The 24851-nt window shown below is 43.6% G+C and overlaps 1 protein-coding gene across 1 annotated transcript in view; it reads left to right on the plus strand.

Moving 5' to 3' along the window:
* Positions 1–24851, plus strand: part of USH2A (usherin) — a 1244521-nt gene that overhangs the window by 1135469 nt on the left and 84201 nt on the right. The window contains exons 62-63 of the mRNA XM_060246775.1: positions 6389–6616; positions 8870–10386. Coding sequence (XP_060102758.1) covers positions 6389–6616; positions 8870–10386 — 1745 coding nt within the window. The remainder of the gene's footprint in view (positions 1–6388; positions 6617–8869; positions 10387–24851) is intronic.

The raw sequence follows: 24851 nt of genomic DNA on the forward strand, positions 1-24851 counted from the left end.
TCATGCAGCACCAGTCTGACATTTGGGCTCTTCTTTTTAAAAAGTTATCTGCAGCTGCTCTGCAGGAAATATGAAGAAACAAGTGTAAAAAAGTGAAGAAAACCTAATGTCTACTTTGATTCTGAGATCTATAGCTTCCCATCATCATGACAGGTGGAGAGTGATCATGACTCAGATCACATGCCTCAACATGCATATTCAATCCCTGGCATCTGCAGGTAAGAGGTTTTGTGTGCTGTGGTAGGAAAGAGCATTCTCTACCAAAGAGCATGGTAAGGTGTGGTTGGTTAGAATAAACAATACTGAACTAGATGGAGCCATGATTTGACTTTTTGACAGGTGAAGAGTGATGTAGTAGATATGTCTGACAGAGCTTGCAAAACTGGAGCATCCCCCGTCCCCTCCTGTGGACTGGCATCCCTATCAGAACAGCAAAAGTGGTAAAATAAATGGCTGAAGGGAAAATTGAAAAAAGTTTGGTTTTCACTATCTGTAGACTTGTGTAATGCAGGCATTATGCAGGTACATTAGGGATGAGCATACTGATCTTGTTCCCCCATAAACCCCAACCCTCAGATGCAGCCATTCCAATCTTAAAACTTCCCCCATTCCAATCTTAAAACATCATCTCTGCTAAAACAGAAGATGAAATATAAAGAGAGAATAAAGGGATGGAAAATGAATGTTCTTCTGGAGCACTGGAAGCAGTCTTAATGTCTCTGATTAATGGCACTCTTTGCCCTGATGATTACTCCCAATGAAGTGATAAATAGCCATATTACCTGTCCATCAGCTCTTAGATGCCACAACAACTCTTCTAATACAGCTAATATTGTTCAGATCCTTTCCTGCATTCAGGAAGGAAACACCAGACCATGTCTGGAGAGCTTATAAAAAGAATGCAAAGCCCAGAGTGACAATCGTGGAAACTGCTGGATCACCAGATCAATAGATTCAAAGATGACGCATTTGTGTAGCTTTGTGCTGTTTAAACATTTGCGCAGGGAGTCTACCCAGCTGGAGTGTTATTGACAACCACAAATCAATGCTAATTTTTGATCCTTTTCAACCTACACCAACCTCTTGACCCTCTTTCCACCACTGGGGCATTTCAAGTAGTCAAAGACAATCATAGGAAAAGATATAAACTTGTCAGGGTATTAAAGGCTGGATAGTTTTGACCGTACCCATGAGCGGCACTGAAAGGTTTGTAGTCTTCTGGGATGCTTCTCCTTTTCACCTTCTCTGAAAGGAGATGTTAATTGTTTCCAAAGTTTAAGTGACTCATCTTCATTAATTGGGGTGGGTAGGCTAGAAGTATGCAGTTTGAAGGTATGAAACAGTTTTACTCAGTCTCTCCTTGCCCTAAGGATAGATAACAAAGAACATAGAGCAAATTATTCATCTTAGTTTTTAATATCAATAATTGAAAAAGTGCTTGAATAGTATTATATCTTTTATCCTTGTCAATATGATGCATAAGCACAAAAAACCATGCTGTAGCTTGGGTTGCCTTGGAGTTGGGGGGGTTATGGGTGTACTTCATTCAAGGTACAAGAGAAAGAAAAAGAATGCTTTGTTGCATTTTCTTCACCTTTAGAATAATTAGTCCTTAAAAGGTATGTTGGGAAGTAATGCTGCATTAAGCCTAAGGAGTAAGTTAGATTTAGATAAACTGTCAAGTTCTATGTGTATGGATTGTTCATACTCCTTTTGGAGCTGCACGGGGGCTTTCAGGGCTGCTACAAGAAAGCACCAGTAGAGAGCCAACAGCTTTGGCAAAATCTGCTCTCAGAACTCTGAAAACTCCCAACATTATCCACTAAGGGCAATAATTCCCATATGTATGCAAAACTACTAAGTCCCCCCATTTGAAGCAAAAATGTGCTTTTCAGAAGGTGATGGGGAGAATGTATAGATTCAGAGAGTCAAGCACTGAAAGCAGGGCATTTTTTGAGTCGGAATGCACAGGAATGGTATTCCTGCTGGCTTGGAGAGAAGGCAGGCACTTAGGGGACTGTCTCTTGAAGTGCCTGCCCTCTCCAAGCCTGCTTTCTCCAAAATTGTGGCTTGCTTTGGGGTTTGTAGTCTCCTTGTGAATGTTATCTCCTTTTAAATGTTATATTTAGATGTCTCCTTCATGTACCCCTTTACTTCCTGAGTGAGCATCCTAATGGTATTCAGCCTTTGAAAACGGTTTCAAATATTCAAATAATTGTTTTAGAAATATTAATTTCCCCCCTCAGGTTTCATTTTCTTTCATATATATTTGTCTTTTCCACCAGTATTAGTGCCTTATGATTTCCTTTCCTTTTGCACCCTTAGAAGCCCATTGATTCCAGAATCTTGAGCAGCAAAAGACACTTATTTCATTTTTTTATGAAAGTGCTAAAAGGATTGAGATGAATTCCACAATTGCTAGAGTGTTCTTAGAATCCTTACCATTGAGTCAAAGAGCCAGATTTTCTGGAGGGGGGGGGGCTTATGATTTTTAATGAAACATGTTTCCCTTTTTTATATTTTTGCATTATAATAAATTTCCCACTTTTTGAAGGTGTATGAAAAGCCTTCTATGGTTTTGTATTTGTCAGCTTCCTTTATTCCTCAGAGTATGTTCAGAAATGTAAATGCACACAGTCCTCAGTTTCTCAGTGTTCTGTTTCCTCCATTTAAAAAATCAGCAACATTGCAACCTCTGGTAACTGTTGGAAACCTCTTTAAAGCTAAGGCACACGTGATGTTTGTCTGCTGCAGTGACTGTAGTGTCTTTACTCTCTCTAGAACTTCCAGCATCTATCACCAACAACTCTATGAGGTGGGCGTGGCTGGATGACCACACTTCTGGTGATGTCAGGGTGTGTGGCCTAATATGATGAGTTCCTGCTGGGCTTTTTCTACAAAAAAAAAGCCCTGACTGAAAGGAAATCAAAGGATAATGACTTGACAGCCAGTGTAATTTGAGGAAGCAATAAAAAAGGACAAAGGATAAGTGTTAGGAAAGCAGGAGCATCTGCAGCTGCTGGACTAAATAGGGTATGGAACATGGAGAACAGAAGAAGAGTCAGTGCTTCATAGATCAGCCCCTTTAGGTGATACTATATTCCATATCTAAACTTATTGTTGGGATCTGCCTTTCAAACCACTGGAAGCCTTTCTACCTCTTCAGAGAGTCTCAGAGATGAGACTGTCTAATGAATTTTCTTGTACTTGCTTAAGACTCCAGTAGGGAATTATCGGCGCAAGCAATGCAATTCTCTTGGTAGCAGGGTTTAGAATTCATTTTGTAGCAGAGTTCCTCTGAAATGCTGTTCTTGATTGTTCCATCTATACACTGACATACAAATACAACTGAGGGTATTAATGTTTTGGGGTTTTTTTACATCTGATGCATATATACTATGTTTGCCTCCATCTCCAAGGCTCTGTGTAATAGATCAAAAGCAGTCATTTAAATTTGAATGTCCACCCCCATCTCTGCTACTAAATGTTTGGGCATAAATTGTAGGCTTTTAGAAGTTTGGTTGTTGAAACTTAATAGATAACTGTCTTCATAAAAAAAAAACAGTTAATACAGACTGCATCAAATACTAAAGCTAATTTTAATCATATTTTGTGCAGCATAATTCCTGATGCCATATTTTTATGCCAAGCATGAACTTCAATTTGAGCTCCGTACTTTAACCCACAGTCCATAATTTTGCATTGGGCTGTACAAGTTCCCTTTAGCTATGGCAATTTGAATGCTTCCACTTTCAAGGATCTAAGCTATAAATGTTTATTAAAAGAATTTATAATGAAATCATTTTTGTTATTTTTTTAATGACTTCCTTGAGTATGTTGGATGAGTGAACGCCGGTTGTTAATCATTAAGTACTCGTGGTACAAAAATTGTTTGATAGTATTGCCATCTAGGGGCTGAATGAAATTCTCCATACTGAAGTAAACTATAATTGAGCCATTATTAACAAGATACATTTTTTTCTTCATACCCCATGTGCTTTTCTCATTTCTTGTGACAAAAGAATCTATCTATCTAAATATATTAACCAACTAAAAAAAAACCCAATTTGTTTGAGGTGATTTCTTACATATGTTAATTCTACTCTGTTTTTATCTAAGAAATATTTTTAACATGTTTAAAAATAGATTAAATACCACCACCACCACCCATCTAATGCACTTCATACTCCAAGTAGTGGCCTTTAGAAAAAGAAATTGGATTTATACCCCACCCTTCACTTTGAATCTCAGAGTGGTTTACAATCTCCTTTACCTTCCTCCCGCACAACAGACACCCTGTGAGGTAAGTGGGGCTGAGAGAGCTCTCACAGAAGCTGCCCTTTCAAGGACAGCTCTGTGAGAGCTATGGCTGACCCAAGGCCTTTCCAGCAGTTGCAAGTGGACTGAGGAATCAAACCTGGTTCTCCCAGACAGGAGTCTGTACACTTAACCACTACACCAAACTGGCTCTCTTTAAAAAGTGGTTGATCATTCTATAATACAGTCACACACATAGTGAGTGCAAACTTTTATTGATTTGAACTTTTATTAAAATGGCATTGGAATCAATTAAGATCCCAATCTCTGTGAACCGGGGGAAACACAATAGAGACTGTAGAACTGACAACTCTAAATATCCCCAGTGTAATTAAAACTGTCATTTAATGGCACAGTGAAGCAATTTTAGTCATTTGGGACCATATTTTTGAAATTCAAGATAAGATTTTGAGTTAAGGAGTTAAGTGTACAAGTGCCAGATGGTCTATTTGACCCCACAAGAATTAACATGGAGAGTCATCATTAGAGACTTTTGATGCCATCCCTGGATTGTAGTACAATGGTAAACAGTACACTGGTAAACAATACACCTTAATACAATTCCATATTGATTATGGTCTGTAAATAGTCTGATCAAATATATCTCACTAGTTATTCACAACTATGACAAAATCATTGTCTGTTTGACCAAAATACTTCATTAATAAAGTGTTTTTTACAGGTACTGAGTGGGATAAACGCAAGTTTTTGTTAGTATGGATATCTGGAAATTCCTCACAAATAGCTATACTTTCCCTCACCTTTCCATTATTAATCTCACCAGTGTTTGCCCTGTTCAACTGGAGTGGGGAGGATAACTGTCATTGAAAAGTATATTTATAATCTGTAGTAGAAGCATGTTGAGTTTTAATATTCAGAATGGACATCGAATGCTGCGCTATATTTATCTAAAAGGAAAACTCATTGTTGTGAGGAAATAACTATTTAAATATTTATCATCTAACTTTTAATATTTTAAAAAAAGAAATTATTTTTCCTGGTGGAAAAAATGTTTCTGAGTCTAGGACCTTAACAGATATTTAAATATTTAAAAGATTAGAAGTTCTGGCTTTTGACCACTAAGTGCAAAACTAAGGAACTAACTTCTGACTTGTTTGTTTCATAGAGGAAACTGAATTACTTATCACCCCCCCCTCCCAAAAAAAAGTCCCAGTCCAACAGATTTTGCTTAAATGACTGCAGACAAACATGACAAAAAATGATGAAACCTACCCCTTCATATAATATCATTGCCTAATGGCAACAGTGTTAAGTGCTAAAATACTACAAAAAGGGAGAGATTTATGTCCAACTCTGGATTGTTATAAAAAAAAAGTCATTTAACCAAAATGCAGCTTGTGGCTGAATACATTTTGTGGATTAGGAAACAACTGCACATTGGGAACTAAGCTTTGTGTGGCTGGTGTATTGTAGCTATATAAGAGGTTTAATAAGGAGCATAAGAGGGCTCCTTCCTTCCCTGCCCTGCTGTGTATGATTGCAAGTTAAGCTTTGCACTGGCTGCTTGTGCCATGAGCAAAAACTTTCTCACATCAGCTTATGTTTATCATTTTATGCACCTTTTTAAAAAGGTTGTTTTCTCCCCTGCCCCCCCCCCCACACACTTATTTTTTTAGGTCTGCACACTGTTTATTTCAGCATAGGGTTTAAGAACAGCCCATACAGTAAAGCCATACCATTGGTACTGTTTGTACTAAGGACATAAGGGAAAATTTTTAATTTGGATGAGGAAAAGTGATGTAATCCTAGTGAAAGATTCTGCTCTGTCTTTTAAAGTTCCTCCAAAAGTTTTGGTTGCCCTGACCTAGATGGCCCAGGCTAGTACTTGGCTGGAAGACCACCAAGGAATCCCAGGGTTACTAAGCAGAGGCAGGTATACAATACTGTATATTGTGTACAGTATTTATACTGTATGTTGTATTGTACATTGTTTTATATGCTTAGTTATTACTAATTTATTCACTGTTTTAATTGTTTACTATGATGTACACTGCCCTTTGAGGAGGGCAGGTTATAAATTTTAACAACAATAATAATACTTCTGCTGCAGGGAACAGTGCATCAAACTCACTTGTTTGGTTTGAAGCCATTTACAACCTACCATATTCATATTGTTGCTGTCAACAATGCTGGGCAAGTTTCGAGTCCCTGGACTTCAGTGCACACGCTGGAAGCATCCCCAAGTGCCTTGAGCAACTTCACTGTGGAAAAGAAAGAGAATGGCAGGGCATTGTTACTTAAATGGGCAGAACCATCTAAACCCAATGGTATAATTAAGGTAATCCAAATTATGGAATTATATTTTCTCAAAGTGGAACATTTGCACTAAATGCATGGTCATCAATTTGACTGTTCATAATCTTTTGAAAGATGAATAAAGGTTTGTTGTAACATTCTGGTAAACCAGAACAAATTCAAAGGGAAGTACAACCAGTAATGTTGGCAGTATCCCATGAAAAAGGGAAGGGTCTCTCTCAAGGGATTACCTTCATACTCACTTTAGGAAGCCAGGTAAGTGAAATCCATAGCACATACAGTTCAAGCTCTAGAAACCACATATTTTCCAGAAGCAACTATTTATCTGGCTTTGAAAGAGCAATCTTGGGGTATATGGGAAAGGCTGCTGGAGCATGGAGACAGATAAAGAGTGAGGACTCACCTACCAGAAACTTAGCCATGCAGTTTGGTCTCAGTTGTTTCAATTTTAAGGGAGTGTGGAGGTTCCTTTCTAGCCTTTGTGGCTAACAGCCTACCAATGGAATTTTCCTGAGAGAAGGGGGCCCTTGGATGCCAACCCATGTCAACATCCACCTTTGAAGCAGACTTGGGTATGGAGGCCTCAACTCATGAGACTCACAGGGACTCTGGTCATAGAATCATGGAAGGGACTTCCAGGGTCATCTAGTCCAACCCCCTATTTCCCACTCTTTAACTCCATTTCCCTTCTTTTCTGGCAGTGCCTTCTGATCTTTTTCCCCCCTTCTGATTTTCATGCTTGCCAATTCTTTCTTCCTCTCCATATTTCAGCTTTATAGATTAAATGACCAGTGACATCTCATGAGACTATCACAGAAGATCTCAGCATCCATTTTAAGTTGCCTAGTCAAACAAACAGTGATATTGTCTATGGTTGCCTAGGCTGCCAAAACCTCATTAGGTAGTCTTGTAAGATCTTAACACTTCAAGTATTTTACATTAATTTCTTTGCTTCCCTCCCCTTTTGTCCTTTGCTTTTTAAAATGTTTTTCTGAAAACATGGATCCCCCAAGTTTACAGGCACATTGCCCTAGTCAGTACCTGGCCACATTGTGCAGTTTGTTTGTTTGTTTTTAAATCTGAATGCTAGGGGCCTACTTCAGAATTAGATGCAAATTTAACTATTGTCAACCCTTGGCATGTGCTACCCAATAGTTTACCTAGGGGAAAGTGAGATATGATGGTAGCATACACCTGTTATCTATTCATAAGAAAATTGGGAGTTAGGTCTATTCTAGATGACAACATACAGGAAACGCCTGTCTCCTTTCCTGCCTTGCTGTTCAGTCACACAGTCGAGTCCAACTCTTTGCAACCCCGTGGACAAAGTCACGCCAGGCCCTCCTGTTAGATTGGTGTAATCTGTTTTTTTCATTTTTCTTCTATCCCAGCTTACTTCCTGGTTTAGAACAGAGCACAGCAAAGTGGAGAAGAAGGCAGTGCTTTTCACACATAATGCTTTCTGTTTTCTGTAAAAATAAAATAATAATAATAAAATAATAATAACAACAACAGCTTCCATCTCCATTTTTGCATTTGAACAGGCATATGTATGAAAAAAATACAGAAGGATTTGTCATATCTGGTTTGATCCATAACTTTCCTGGCTCTCAGGAGCTTTTGACAATTCTTAGCCATGACCATGTGAGGTCTTATTCCCAGCCAAATTGGGAGTCTCTTCTGTCACAGAACTACAACTTCACCTAAAGAGATCAAGGGTTTACTCACCACCACCAAGTTCCTCACAACAGCCTTCTGAAAAAGACTAGAGTGGGAGAAAGTAACTAGTCAAAAAGTCACCTTATTTAGGGGGGAGTTTGCTTTTTAAAACTAATTTGCCACCCCTTTTCCAGCTGAATTTCATGATTATATTATGGATCCAGCAACCTGGTCTTCCAAACCCAGCCTCATTTCATTGCACTGAACTTCCCCAATATGTGGAATCAATGAGACTGTTGATTCTCATGATTAAATTCAAAACACTATTTTAACATTTCTTGTGACTGCAAAGGTGGTTGTGGAACAAATGATTGTCACATGGTGAAGATAGCATGAAACAAATCAAATTCAGGTTACAATCCATATATAAACAACTAATTTTTTTTAGTTCCAATTAGCCAACAAAAACAGGGTGTTTACTAAGCCTGTGGTGGCCTGGCAAGTTGCATTTGGCTTGGTGAGTTATGATAGGCTGATCAATATGTCCAACCTGGACCTGCTACTGGTTCACTGGCAAGGTACAGATTCTAACAGTACCTGTTTTTTTACCTTTCAGACCTACAATATTTTCAATGATGACAACCTTGAATACAGTGGTTTGTCTCGTCAATTCCTCTTTCGACGCCTTGAGCCATTCACTCTGTACACTCTAGTCCTCGAGGCTTGCACTGGAGCTGGCTGTACTCGCTCTACACCCCAGCCAATCTGGACAGATGAGGCCCCTCCTGCATCTCAAATGGCACCTATAATCCAGTCAGTTAATGCAACCAGCATTGAACTAAGTTGGTCTAAACCAATTAATTCAAACGGAAAAATAAAATGCTATGAAGTTATTCACAGATGCACCAAAGAAGATGCTTCAGGGAGCAATGCAACAATAGGAGAAGAGAAAATTGTTTTCACAGAATATAACACAGGAAATAATTCATTTGTGTATAACATTCAGCATTTGCAGCCATGGACTAGATATGAATATAAAATACGTGTCTGGAATTCAGTAGGCTATACAGATAGCTCATGGTCTGCAGCAAAGACCAGTCAAGCTGCCCCAAAGGGTTTGGCTGCACCAATCTTGCAATATATACCTGCAAGCCCTGACAAAATATTGATTTTGTGGTCTCCCTCAGAGGAGCCCAATGGTATTCTGCAATCATATAGACTCCAGAGAAATGATGTTCCCTTTCCTTTTAGCTTTGATGCCACAGTTTCCAACTACACTGATGAAGAGTTATTGCCCTATTCAGTCTACCACTATGCAATAACTGCTTGTACCATGGGAGGCTGCTCCACCAGTCACCCTACAAGCATACGAACTCTAGAAGCAGCTCCAGCATTAGTGAACCCTCCCTATCTGGAAGCTATCAGTGCCACCCAAATTAATATGTCTTGGTCACCCCCCCAAATTCAAAATGGTGAAATCACCAAGTACATTCTAATATTAAATGGTGATGAGATCTATGTTGGAAAGAGTTTATTCAGAACAGTGTTGAATCTACAGCCTTACACGAAATATGACACAACACTGGTTGCTTGTACTAATGGAGGCTGCACAGCTAGTGAACCTCAGTCTGTATGGACAATGGAGGCCCCACCACTTAATATAGAAGCCCCCAAGTTGCTAGTGACAGGTTCAGAGTCAATAGAAATCACATGGAAGGCTCCTGCCTATCCAAATGGTAAAATCCAAAGTTATGAACTGAAGAGAAATGACGTGTTGGTTTATTCTGGACTGGATACTCGTTATCATGACTTTATGCTAACTCCAGGAATAGAATATAGCTATTTGGTTACTGCAAACAATAGCCAAGGCAGTACAACTAGTCCAATAGCTAAAATTAGAACAAACCCCTCTGCACCATCTGGAATGTTACCTCCTCGACTGCAGCCTTGGTCCTCGGGGTTAATTTTGGTCAGCTGGGATCCTCCAGCAAAAGTGAATGGTGATATAAGCAATTATACAATCACTCTTCGGGACCCTATGGAACTGACAAAGAAAACTGTTCATATGGACTCATCTCATGTGTCCTTTAGAAGAAGGTCTTACACTGCAGCAGAACTAAAACCCTGTCACAGGTAAGTTGTGAATATATACTTTAATGAGTGAATATCCAAAATTAATCTGATCAGTGTGTACCATGAGATCAACAAGACGTTTCTGTGCTCCAAAAAGACAGGCTGAAATATCTGCAGTGACAATGCCCAAAGGCTACACAAATGTAAGGAAGATAATCTCCAAATAGGCCAGTCAATCTGACATGGGTAAAGTCTATCCCACCTCAGATTTGATGTAACCTGCTCACCATTGTCATTGTCAAGCGTTGATATTTCTCAATAAGCAGTCTTTTGTTTTAAATCAAAGCTGTTTTATTTTAGAAACTCAGAAGCTGTACCAAGTACACAAGCCTTGGGAGTAATGACGTATACAGAGTTACACAGTTGCTATATAGGATATCTTCAAAGGTTACATTACAGATGCATACTTGAGTCACGGGTTCAAAAGTTGCTAAACATTATCTCTTTTATTACTAAGGAATTTAGGCTACTAAAAACATCTCCCATTCTCACACTTCTCTAGCAGAAAATAAGAGTTGTCTGTGTGAACCTGTGGGAGAGGCGACTTGAAAGTGGTACCAGCCAGGCTGTAGCATAAACATCCTTGGACCAGATGGAATTATTACTTGCCCCATGGTTGTAAATAAGGGGGGAGCACTAAAGAGCGGGAGGCCTGCTCTTTGTCTGAGAACCCATTATGTCACAGAAATAAGCGCGCTTGACATACTGCCCTCCCTAAGCTCCTCTCCAGGGTTTTGAAGGATATTTAGCATAGAATTGTTTAATCAGCGCTGGCGCTCTCACATTTGAACTAATTACCCACTCATCGTGTGCTGTTGAGAAATGTTTCCATCTAATCAGAAAATACAATACACCCCGCTTCAGTATAGTATCTAATATTTCATTTACTTCATGGTGATTCTGATCTCCCACTGGTATAGGCTCGGGAGCTTGGGGTCGGGGGTGCCAAGATATGACTTCAGGATCCCTCCAAAGTAAACTGCAATGAAAGATTGGATGTATCTTACTAAACAGTTGGGTAATTCAAGTTCTATAGTCACTTTATTGATTACTCGTTTAATATGGAATGGTCCCAGAAACTTGTATGTCAGTTTTTTAGACGTTTGTGGTAGAGGCAAGGTCTTGGTAGAGAGGAACACTGTATCTCCCACTTTAAAATCCCAAGGAGGAGAATGGTACTTATCGTAATGTTTTTTATAGTTCTCTTTAGCCAATTCCAGATTTTCTTGGATGTTGTTCCAAGCCTTCCCCAATTTTCCCCACCATTGCTGAAAAGTTGAGGGTATTGCAGGCATTGTGCCCCCCGGCAATAGAGGAAAAGGTTTTCCTTCATACCCATTCACTACCAAAAAGGGGGAAGACTTGGTGGAGCTGTGTTTGCTGTTATTATATCCATATTCGGCAAATGGCAGTAACTCTGCCCAGTTCAATTGCTGATAGTTTACAAAGCATCTTAAGTATTGCTCCAGCAGTGTGTTTATCCATTCCGTCTGGCCGTCCATTTGGGGGTGTTACGCGAAACTCAAGCCCTGCTCAATCCTGGTTAGTTTACAAAACTCCCACCAGAAGTTGGCAATGAACTGGTCTCCTTGGTCACTAATTAGCTTATTTGGGAATTAATGTAGTTTCACCACATGTCGGAAGAATAGTTGGGTTAGTCTTTTAGCCGTGGGTATTTGAGACCAGGGAATGAAGTGGGCTTGTTTAGAAAAAGAGTCCACTACCACAAGAATTACGGTCTTTCCCTGAGAAGGGGGAAGTTCTACAATAAAATCCAATGAGACTATTGACCACGGTCTGGTGGCTGTTTCCAGTGGTTGTAATAATCCCGGGGGCTCTCCACCTTCTCTTAGCCATCAAACATATTGGACAAGAAGCCACATAATTAGAGATGTCTTTTTTCATAAATGGCCACCAAAATTGTCTATTCACCAGATGCAGAGTTTTTACATACCCAAAGTGCCCCGATAGCTTGATGTCATGACACATTTGAAGCACCTCTTTCCGGAGGCTTTCTGGCACATAGAGTTTACTGTCTTTGTACCAGAATCCACCCTCCCCTTTCTTTACCTCTTCGGGTATCGCATCCGCTTCCTTTTCCACTTCAGCAATCAGTCTTTCACCCCCCACCCCACCCCCACTTCTCTTCCAGTTTTTTGCTCTTTGCTTGGGAGCGGTAGTTACCACTCCCCCTAACTGGCTGGGAGAGATGAGTGAGTCTATCACTTCCTCCCTTTGGCTGTTATGCTGGGGGAGTCTGGATAATGCATTGGCTAGAAAATTCTTAGATCCCAGGATGTGTTTCAGTTTAAAATCAAATTTCGCAAATAATCCCGCCCATCGGATCTGTTTTTCAGTCAATTTTCTGCGATCCGTAAGAGCTTCCAGATTCTTATGATCTGTCCATATTTTAAATGGGACCCTCGCTCCTTCTAGCCAAGATCGCCATGTTTTTAGAGCAAATGTTACAGCATACACTTCTTTGTCCCACACTGACCAATTCCTCTGATCTTGAGAGAATTTCTTAGAGATGTATCCGCATGGTTTTAGGGACCCCCCCTCGTCTGGTTGCATGAGGATGGCCCCCACAGCAACATCACTGGCGTCACATTGGACCACAAAGGGTTTTAATTCATTGGGATGAATTAAAATAGGTTCACTGGTGAACAATCTTTTCAATTTGTTAAAGGCTTCCTGACAGTTTTCTGTCCAATTTAATTTTGCTCCTGGCCTTTTGGCCGCTGAACCTTTCCCCTTCGTTATAGCTTTAGAGAAGGTGCAGAGAAGGGCAACTAGAATGATTAAAGGGCTGGAGCACTTTCCCTATGAAGAAAGGTTGAAACGCTTGGGACTCTTTAGCTTGGAGAAACGTCGACTGCGGGGTGACATGATAGAGGTTTACAAGATAATGCATGGAATGGAGAAAGTAGAGAAAGAAGTACTTTTCTCCCTTTCTCACAATACAAGAATTCGTGGGCATTCGATGAAATTGCTGAGCAGACAGGTTAAGACGGATAAAAGGAAGTACTTCTTCACCCAAAGGGTGATTAACATGTGGAATTCACTGCCACAGGAGGTGGTGGCGGCCACAAGTATAGCCACCTTCAAGAGGGGTTTAGATAAAAATATGGAGCACAGGTCCATCAGTGGCTATTAGCCACAGTGTATGTGTGTATATAACATTTTTTGCCACTGTGTGACACAGAGTGTTGGACTTGATGGGCCGTTGGCCTGATCCAACATGGCTTCTCTTAAGGTCCGTCAAGGGGAGCATGGTGTGTGTGAATCCTTGTATAAAATTACAATAAAAGTTTGCGAATCCGATGAAGGATTGAAGCTGCCTACGTGTCCTCAGGGGTTCCCAATCCAGTACCGCTTGTATTTTGGCGGGGTCCATTGCCAAGCCCCTCCCTGACATTTGATAACCTAAGTAATCCAATTCGATCTTATGGAACTCACACTTGGATAATTTTGCATACAGTTGGTTTTCATAGAGGGTTGTTAAAACTTCCCTCACTAATTTCACATGTAAGGGGAGGTCTTTTGAATAAATAATTATATCGTCCAGGTACATCACTACCCCTCGGTACAAATATTTCCGTAGGACTTCATTTATAAAGTTCATGAAAGCCCCCCGGGGCCCCTTGTAATCCAAATGGCATGACTAAGTATTCGAATTGTCCCATTGGCATGTTAAACGCCATCTTCCATTCATCCCCCTCCTTTATTCGCACCCGGAAATAAGCGTCTCTTAGATCCAGTTTGGTGAAAATCTTTCCCTCTGACACAGTGCTTAACAAATCCTTTATTAGGTATGAGGTATGCATTCGAGGTGGAAATTGCATTGATCCCACAAAAATCTGTACATAGCCTGAGCCCCCCTTCTTTCTTCTTCCTAAAGAGTATGGGGGCAGTGGGGGGGGGGGGCGTAGCTGGTCTGAATTTAATTCCCCGCTTTAAATTCTTGTCTAGGAACTTGTGGAGTTCCGCTTTTTCAGCCCATTCCATGGAGTAAAGTTATATATATATAAATAATAATAATAATAATAATAATAATAATAATAATAATAATAATAATAATAATAATAATAATAATTATAATAATAATAATAATAATAATAATAATAATAATAATAATAAATTTTATTTGTATCCCGCCCTCCCCGCCGAAGCAGGCTCAGGGTGGCTAACAGGACATGGTCTACACCATGATTTGTATAAAACAATTTTAAAATACAGTTAATAAATACATTTAAAAACAGTTACATAAAAATTTAAAACTACAATAAATTAGGTGCTATTTCCAATAGATGTAAAGAGCGGGAGGCCTGCTCTTTGTCTGAGAACCCATTATGTCACAGAAATAAGCGCGCTTGACAGTGGTTCGGGTCTCTCCTTAACGCATCATTCACTAGAAATTCCCTTACACTATTACTTTTACACCATTTTCCTCCTTCTTCCTCAGAGAGGGTGAGAATATTATTATAAAGCACTGCAGAAGCAGGAAGGGAAATGGGGCAAAGGGGACATAAAGAAAGAACTAGCTAGATTAGACCAAGTGTCTATCTTTTAAAGTAGTAGTTAGCAAATGTACAAAAGGAACAGCAAGCTTCTGATATTTGCTTTTCAGTATTTAGTATTCTCAGATGTGCTTCCTCTGAACCTGAAGGTTCAATTTAGCTGTTATATCTAGCAATAATCCATGTATTTTTCTCATCCTTTTTCAATGCTCTAATCACATCCTGTGGCAGTGAATTCCATATGTGTGTATGTCCATTAGAGAAATACAAAGTACTTTTTTCTGTCTTAACCTTCCCAAGGAAAAAAATCCAAGTAAACTACTTTGGCATATGGATCAAAGTGACCCCACATTACAACAAAAAGTAACGGAAACCTGATAGTTCTCTCAGTCATGGCATTAGCTATTTAAAAAAAATCGGGCCTCAAGAATAACTTCCTTCAGAAATGCAGGACAAAGAAGAGTAATATTTGGAATTGGGGTAAAAAATACCCCTCACTGAAAACGTCAAAAGTCTACAAAAACATAAATGGGGTCAAAATGACCCTACCGGTTTTAAAGCAGAAGATACAGTTGAGAATCTATAAAACTGTTTATTTTTAAGGAAACAATTCTTTTTAACTGTTACAACTTTGAAACCTAATATGATTATAGTGGAACAACAAATAAGGACAAAGGGATGCAATTAGCTCAGAAACAGGTGGCCAGGGGTCAGAGGTGAACAGTTCAGTGCACAGGTGGCTATAGGTCATCTAGAGAAACTTCCCCCTGTAAAGTTGAGATGGTCAAATCAGAGGTTTGGAAAATCTAAAGGTGAACTGTTCAGTGCAAAAGTCAACTCAGTGGACAGGTGGCTGGGATTATCTGAAGTACCTCCTCCACCCCAGATACGTTGAGAGGTTGAGAAGATCACTCTGAGGCTTGCAAAATTTGAAGAACCAGTGGAAGCAATTATCTCAAAAAACAGGTAGCCAGGGGTCATCTAGAGTTCCAGGCTTCATGGCTCCTTCAAGTTTGAAAAATATGAGGTTCAGAGGAAGCCTTCAAACATGTCTAGGTGTATCCTGCTGGCAGGATAATATGACCCCATTTCCAAAACTGCAGTACAGTTCAATTTGAGCTTTTCCATATGGCAGTGAGCATGAGGGAAGCTTTGACAGAGCTTTTACCTGCTCCTACTTGTCAAGTCTGCAATTCAATAACGAGTCGATGTAAATACAAAGAAACTAGTTTATTGGTACTGGATACTTGTGGCCTAAGCCCAGGCTTGAAAAGACTGAAAACATACTGTAGATACATTGCATATAAGGAGTACTTCAAAGGCATTCCTACGGGCAGGGAAATTGTGCAGGGTACATTCACACATAGATGTTACCAATACATTCTCATGCTGATTAAGCTTGTTGGCCTTGATGCTCTTTCAGGCTCCTGGGCCTTTCCCGGGCCTGAGCTGAGAAGGTTCAGATAAGACTTTTCACACATCACCATTTCAAAGCAGGGAGAGTCTCTAAGGAAGGGAGGGGGGAACAGAAGAACCCCATTTACCATTTTGATGAAACTGAAACTGAAAATTAAAAAATTAAGAAAGAAAGGCAGTGTGGAGGGGAGAGAGGGACTTCAGGGCACTGCTGTTCAACAGGAGTTTGGTGGCTGTAGAAAGCTTTAAATTGGTAAACCAGTTTTTTCCCCATGATTTCCTGGGTCAAAAAAAAATTGCTTGGAAGGATTACATTTTCTCCTAATCAGTTTCACACAGTAATCTTCAATTCTAATGTCCATAGAAATTTCTCCATGCCATTAATAATGTTATAAACATTTATTACATTCCACCTTAGCTGCCCTTCTCTAAACTAAAACACTCAAACCACTTTCTTCTGCATCAAGGTTCAACCCTTGATCATTTTGTTTTCCTTTTTCCAGTTCTATAATTTTTCAAGATTGCACAACCAAACCCAAATACAGTCAGTAAATACCTTTATTGACAAAAACCTAAATGCAGTATTCCAAATGTGACTGTACCTTGTGAAGTCACATAAAAATATTATTTTCAGTCATTTTCCTAAGAATTCCAGGCATGGAATTATAATTTTTCACCACATACTCAGTTGACATTTTGATTCAACTATCTCCCATAACCAAAATATATCTTTGTTGGTTAAAGTCCAGTGGTACCTTTAAGATCAACAGAGTTTTATTCAAAGTATAAGCTTTTGTATGCTTCTTCAGTTACTTCTTCGAGGTATAAGCTTCTTCAGATGCCAAAGAAGTGTGAATGTATACATTGTTGACCGTAAAGGTACTTCTGGATTCAAACTGTTCTGCTGCTTCAGACCAAAATGGCTACCTACCTAAATCTATCTTTTGGTTGATTACCCACATTGCCAAAAGGCCTGAAGAAAAATGACCCATCCGTTTAAATAGAAGCTAAATGTGTGGAAGCTCTTCATGGCATGGAGATAATTTATATCACCCCATTAAGCCTCCGTTAAAGGGATAGACTATTTTTCTCCAGGCTATCCTTATTAGTCACAATGATTTGGGAAGTGGGCAATACCAATGGGACAAGGAGACAAACAGTGCCATCTTAAGCTGAATTACACTTTTCTAAGTCTATTGACATCGATATACTTAAAAGGGTGCAACTCTTGTTTAGGATTACAATTGAAAGAGAAGGGGGCTGATGTGGAAGCATAAATGATGCAGTAAGAATGAGGTTTGAACTGGACCATTAAAAACAGTATTTTAGTGAAGATGTCCTGCTGTGTAAACTTAAGAAAAATCTTATAAAGAAATGTTTGCCCTCAGCACTCACAGGTATATCACAAAAAAGATGTATGATGGCTTTTATTATCAAGCTCCTCCAGCTGCACTGTAATTTTTAAAATGATAATTCTTGTAATTAAGTATTATTCTTTATTCCATCTTTTTGTTCACATTTCCACATACATTCAAAATATTCTTATACATTTTTGCTAATTTCTCTTGAGACATACACCATCAATTTTTAAAAATTCTCTTTTAGATTAGAGTTCAATGTGAATTGAAGACCCTTCATCTACATATTTTCCCATTGCTCCATTTGTATATTATATCCAAAGTTCTGGGACTATTTTATCATAGCTTCTTTAATTCATTCATCCTCTGTCTCAAATTTCAACAAGACTTTATGCATTTTAGCAATAATATATTCGTCATTTTTATGTAATTCTATTTCGAATTCAGTTTTAGATTGCTCAAAACCATGAAATCTTTTATGTACTATGAATCTTTATAATAATTGTGCATAAAAATACCACTGGCAAATTTATCCTATTACCAAATCTTCTCTTACTTTCACTTTAAGTCTCCTTGAGAAAAATCTAATATGTCACAATATGTTAACCATTTATGTTTAATTATCATTCTCATCTATAAAATGCTTCTCATGTAGAGAACCAAAAGGGTGTTTTGGGATACAACCTAGGTTTATACCCAGTGTTTCCTCTAAGTTGCAGAGTCTTGTGAGCAAAAATTCTACTTTCTGAGCTACTGCTATTAAAGTTGTGAACTACTGGCATTAAAGTTGTGAGCTACTTTATAAATTATTGTGCTATATGGCTATTTTTCCTGAGCTAAGACAAAAATGTGTGAGCCTGCTTTGGCAGGGAGGGAAGGATATAAATCAATTATTTATTTATTTATTTGTTCGATTTATATCCTGCCCTACCCCACCAAGACGGGCTCAGGGCGGCTTACAATACAAAAAGCTAACAAAAGATCAGTTTAAAATACATTAATAATTATACAATAAAATACATAAAAATACATAAAACTCACATCAATATGCACTATGCTACTTTTTCCTTAAATCAATTCTTCAAGTATTCCAGTGTTCAATATTCTGATGTTCAAAGTTTAAATATTCAGGCATCCCAATATCAATTAGTTGTATGCCAACCGGAAGAGGGCTGTTTTACAGGCCCTGCGGAACTGTTCAAGGTTCCACAGGGCCCTCACTTCCTCCAAGAGCTGGTTCCACCAACAGGGGGCTGCAATCGAAAAGCCCCTGTCTCTGGTCGCTTTCAGACGGGCCTCCTTTGGCCCAGGGATTATAAGGAGGTTCTGAGACCCCGATCTCAGCACTCTCTGGGGAACATGTGGGGAGAGACGGTCCCTAAGGTAGGTAGGTCCCAGGCCATAAAGGGCTTTAAAGGTCATAACCAGAACCTTGTACCAAACTCGGTATGTTATCAGCAGCCAATGCAGTCCCCGGAGCCCCGGCTGAATGTGCTCCCGTCTAGGGAGCCCTAACAATGTCACGGACTGGGGCCAGGCCAGGCGAAGTCCAGGGGCAGTCCAAGGTCTGTAGCTGGGTAGCAAGGAGGGTCCAAAGCGCCAAAACCGAATCACAGTCCAGGTATCGTAGGTCAGAGGTTCAGAAGCCGAAGTCAGGGGGTCCAGAAGTCAATGCCAGAGTCAGGGGGTCCAGAAGCCGAAGTGGATGCTAGAATGTCAGGTAAGTGACTAGTTGCTTCCACAAAGCCTTCTCTCAAAGCCCATAGCTATATAGCCCTCTGCTGTCTGTTGCCCATTTGGGCTAATTGCTGACTCAGAGGGCAGCCAGGATCCTGCTGAGACTCAAGCACCCTCACTCCTAGAAGGACCAGAATCCTTTCAAAACTCAGGGCTCAGGGAGCGTCTTGCTCGTGAGCGTGCCGCCCTCCTCTGATCCCTGAGGTCCTGACGAAGGCGATCACGCACACGAGCCACCCGAGAGGGCGAGGCAGGGGGGCTTGGATCTTCTCCAGCAGGAGGCAGGGGCACTGGTGCAGGTGGCAGGGGCACAGTTTCTTCTGCAGGGTCCCCAGCACCCATGACACTATCTCCCCCCCCCAGGGCCCCCCTCCGTCGAAGGGCCTGGGAGGTCGGGGTGGTCGGTGTGGAATTGCTGCACCAAGTCCGAGGCATGAAGGTTGTCCACAGGCTCCCAAGACCGATCTTTCGGGCTGTATCCCTCCCAGTCCACAAGGTACTGGAGGCCTCCACGATGGTACTGGGAGTCCAGGATTTGGCGCACATCATATTCTTCTTGATCATCCACCAGCACCGGCGGTGGTGGTGTTGGGGAAGGAGGCCGAGCTGGGTCAGGGGGTGCAGCCGGGACAAGGAGGGAGTGATGGAACACAGGGTGAATGCGGAGGTGGGGTGGCAACTGGAGCCTGAAGGCGACGGGGTTTATTTGTTCCCTGACGGGGTAGGGTCCAATGAACCGTGCATCCAGCTTGTGAGACCGACCAGGCCGGCGCAGGTAGCGAGTTGAGAGCCACACATGATCCCCCGGCTGCACTGGAGGGCCCTCTTGCCTCTTCCGGTCCGCAGCCAGTTTATATGCCTCCTTGGCCCGCTGTAGCTGCTCTCGGAGCAAGTCTTGGCTGGCACGCAGTTCTTGCAGGTAGGCATCAACGGCGGGGACATTCGTGGGTGGGAGGATTGCTGGGAAGAACCAAGGGTGGTACCCGTAGGTTGCAGCAAACGGGGTCATTTGGGTGGATGAATGGACCGCGTTGTTGTACGCTAACTCCGCTAGGGGCAACAGGGTGGCCCAGTCATCCTGCTGATGACAGGTGTAACAGCGGAGATATTGCTCTAGCGTGGCATTGGTGCGCTCCGTCTGACCATCCGTCTGTGGGTGGTAGGCCGAGGACAGGTGCACTCGAGTACCCAGGCTGGAATGGAGGGCTTGCCAGAACCGAGAGGAGAACTGGGGGCCCCGGTCTGAGATTAGGTAGGCTGGGAGTCCGTGCAGACGAAAGATGTGTTGCAGGTAGAGCTGGGCTGTCTCCTGAGCTGTGGGAAGTTTCGGGCACGGAATGAAGTGGGCCCTCTTTGTAAACAGGTCGACGACCACTAAGACACGTCTGACCCTTGGATCGTGGAAGTTCTGGGATGAAGTCCATCAAGATGGTATCCCAGGGTCCTGAGGGTGTGGGCAAGGGCTGTAACAATCCTGGGGGTTTGGCTGGGATGTCTTTGGCCCGTCGGCAGACGTCACAGGAATTGACATAACGGGCAACATTGGAGCGAACTCGTGGCCACCAGAATTCCCGTGTCAGCAAGTGGGTGGTCTTATGCTGTCCAAAATGCCCAGTGGGTAACGCGTCATGGGTCAGGCGTAGCACTTCTGCCCGCAAGGGCCCGGGCGGCACATAGAGGCATTCACGGTGTAGCAAGAGGCCGCCTCGAGTCGTGAACTCGCCTGTTGAGCCATCTTGGAGTGCCTGGAGGTGTTGCTGGACCCAGGGATCATTGCCCTGGCTAGTACGAATGTCCTCCACGAGTGCGGGTGAAGTGGAGGTGGCTGCAAACACTGAGGGTGGCAGGATGGGAGCAGCAGGCGCGGTCTCAGTTGAAGCAGGGTCGTATTCCGGTTTCCGCGAGAGCGCATCGGCTTTCCGGTTCTGGGTATGGGGGATGTAGGTGATCCTGAAGTCGAAGCGGGAGAAGAATAGGGACCACCGGATCTGGCGCTGGTTGAGATGGCGGGTGGTCTGGAGATGCTCCAAGTTCCGGTGGTCGGTGAGCACTTGGACAGGATGGTGAGCCCCTTCAAGGTAAAGTCTCCAAACCTCAAAAGCCGCCTTGATCGCGAGCAACTCCCTCTCCCAGATGGTATAGTTCCTCTCTGCAGCAGTGAGCTGGCACGAGTAATAGGCGCAGGGCTGGAGTGGCTGGGACGGCTCCTCGCGCTGGGACAGCACTGCTCCTAGGGCCACGTTGGAGGCATCAGCTTCCACCGTAAAGGGAAGCTGGGGGTCGGGGTATCTCAGGAGTGGCCCGGTGGCGAAGCGGGTCTTCAGGGTGGAGAAGGCATTATCGGCCTCTGGGGACCAGTGGAAGGGTTCTTTGGGGCGGAGTAGTTGAGTCAGGGGCGTGGTCAGGGATGCATAGGCCGTAATGAATTGTCGATAGTAGTTGGCGAAACCAAGGAACCGCTGCAGATCCTTGCGATTCTGAGGAGCCTGCCAGGTCAGGACCGCTTACACTTTTCTGGGGTCCATGAGTATTCCCTGCGGTGACACAATGTGACCAAGGAACTCGACGGAACGCAGGTCAAAGTCGCACTTCTCCAGCTTGGCGTAGAGGCCGTGGGCTCATAGGCGCTGCAGGACTGGCGAACGTGCTCGGCGTGCTGGGCAGGATTGCAGGAGTAAATCAGGGTGTCATCTAGGTATATGATCGCGAAGCGGTTGAGCAGGTCCCGGAATACATCATTCATGAACCTCTGGAAGACAGCGGGGGTGTTGGTCAGTCCGAAGGGCATCATCAGGTGCTCGTACTGCCCGTATCGGGTCCCAAACGCGGTCTTCCACTCATCTCCGGGCCGTATGCGCACCAAATTGTATGCTCCACGGAGGTCCAGCTTGGTGTAGATTTGGGCTCCCTTTAAGCGATCCAAGAGTTCAGGGATCAGTGGTAGAGGGTACCGGTCGCGGATAGTGATCTTGTTCAGGGCCCGGTAGTCATTGCACAGCCGGAGCTCCCCACTTTTCTTCTTCACGAAGAGGACTGGGGCAGACAGGGGAGAGGTTGAGAGTTGGATGAATCCGCGTTTCAGGTTCTTGTCCAGGAAGTCTCACAGAGCTGCCAGCTCAGGCTCTGACATTGGGTACAGACGCCCCACCGGGAGTGGTGCCCCAGGTACCAAATCAATGGCACAGTCATAGGGCCGGTGGGGGGGAAGCTGATCAGCTCCTGTCTCTTCAAAGACATCGGTGAAATCCGCATACTTCTGAGGGAACTGAGGACCACCACTCGGGATGCCGGCTGCTAGAGTGGTGGGAGGAGTCAGATGGTGGCATGGGTCTCGGAGTCCACAATGGGGTTGTGCAGCTTCAGCCAGGAAAGGCCTAGAATTAGCGGGAAGCGAGGCATGCGGGCGACATCAAACTGCAGCTGTTCTTGGTGCTGCTGGACGTGGAAGGTCATGGGACAGGTCTCCTGGGTGATGGGGCCAGAACGGAGGAGGCACCCGTCAATAGCCTCCACCAGCATTGGAATCTCTTTTGTCTGCCCTGGGATCTGGTGCTGCTTTACAAAGGCAGCATCTACAAAACAGTGGGTCGCTCCCGAGTCCAGCATGGCATACACGAACAGCCAGCGTCCATCGGGCAGACGGAGTTTGACTGGTAGCAGGAACAGGCCCGGGGTATCAGCCTGCTGTTCGGAGGACCCAGCTAGTCGCCCCAGGGTGGAGGGTCCACTTACGCCTGGGGCTGCCCTTTTGGCGGCGGTGGCAATGAAGGTCCGGGTATCCGACGCTTAGCAGGGCAGCCAGAGGCATAGTGGCCTGCCGTGCCGCAGTAGAGGCACAGATTCTGCGTGCGGCATCTGGCCTTTTCTTCTGGAGTCAGGCGGGGTCGAGCAGCTCCAAGCTGCATAGGCTCACCCTCATCTCTGGTACTAGCTGGGGATGGAAGAGGAGCCGAGTGGCACGGTGCAGGGAGCTTGCGCCTCTGGTCTTGGATTGGCGGCGACTTTCCAGGCGGCCATCGATGCGGAGGCAGAGGGTGATAAGTCCTTGGAGCGTGGGTGGCTGCTCCACCCTGGCCAGTTCGTCCAGGACTTCCTCCGCCAACCCTTCGGTAAACTGGTCTATCTGGGCAGCCTCATTCCACGCCAAGTCTTGGGCCAGGAGCTTGAATTCGGTGGCGTACTGAGCCACTGAGGATTTGCCTTGTTTCAGGGCCCTGATTTTCCAGTTGGCTGTAGCTGCTTGGACTGGGTTTGAGAAGGCAGCAGACAGGTGGGCCTCAAACCCCTGGTAATCAGTCAGCAGGGGAGAGGACTCAACCAGTAGGGGTGTGGCCCACTTGGCCGCCTGCCCCTTTAACAGACTAATGATGAAACACACCTTTGTTTTGTCATTGGGAAAGTCCCGTGCTCTTAGCTCGAAGTACAGCCGACACTGCGCCAGGAAATTAGGAAATTCTTCCACAGCACCCCCAAATCTGTCAGGTGGGGGAACTGGGCACTTGGCTGGAGCACTGGCCGCAGGTTGTTGCTGCAAGTGCACTACTGCCTGTGTCAGCTGCTGTACCTGGGCTTGGAGAGCAGCCAGTAGTCCTGCAGTTCCACTTGCTTCAGCATCCATCCTGTGGAATGGGTGTTTGTGGTGGTGGAAGCAATCTGTCACGGGCTAGGGCCAGGCCAGGCAAAGTCCAAGGGCAGTCCAAGGTCTGTAGCTGGGTAGCAAGGAGGGTCCAAAGTGCCAAAACCAAATCACAGTCCAGGTATCGTAGGTCAGAGGTTCAAAAGCCGAAGTCAGGGGGTCCAGAAGTCAATGCCAGAGTCAGGGGGTCCAGAAGCCGAAGTCAGAAGCTGAAGTGGATGCTAGAATGTCAGGTAAGTGACTAGTTGCTTCCACAAAGCCTTCTCTCAAAGCCCACAGCTATATAGCCCTCTGCTTTCTGTTGTCCATTTGGGCTAATTGCTGACTCAGAGGGCAGCCAGGATCCTGCTGAGACTCAAGCACCCTCACTCCTAGAAGGGCCAGAATCCTTTCAAAACTCAGGGCTCAGGGAGCGTCTTGCTCGTGAGCGTGCCGCCCTCCTCCGATCCCTGAGGTCCTGACGAAGGCGGTCACGCACACGAGCCACCCGAGAGGGCGAGGCAGGGGGGCTTGGATCTTCTCCAGCAGGAGGCAGGGGCACTGGTGCAGGTGGCAGGGGCACAGTTTCTTCTGCAGGCTCGGCTTCTTCTGCAGGGCCCCCAGCACCCATGACAAACAACAGCCGGGCAGTGGCATTCTGCACTAGCTGCAACTTCCGGGTTCGGCACAGGGGCAGCCCCATGTAGAGGGCATTGCAATAGTCCAGCCTCGAGGTGACCGTTGCATGGATCACTGTTGCCAGATCGCCGTTCTCCAGGAACAAATAAATATAATAAATACAAATAAATAAAATCTGTG

This window comes from Heteronotia binoei, chromosome 1 (genome assembly GCF_032191835.1).
Source record: "Heteronotia binoei isolate CCM8104 ecotype False Entrance Well chromosome 1, APGP_CSIRO_Hbin_v1, whole genome shotgun sequence".
Taxonomy (NCBI): domain Eukaryota; kingdom Metazoa; phylum Chordata; class Lepidosauria; order Squamata; family Gekkonidae; genus Heteronotia; species Heteronotia binoei.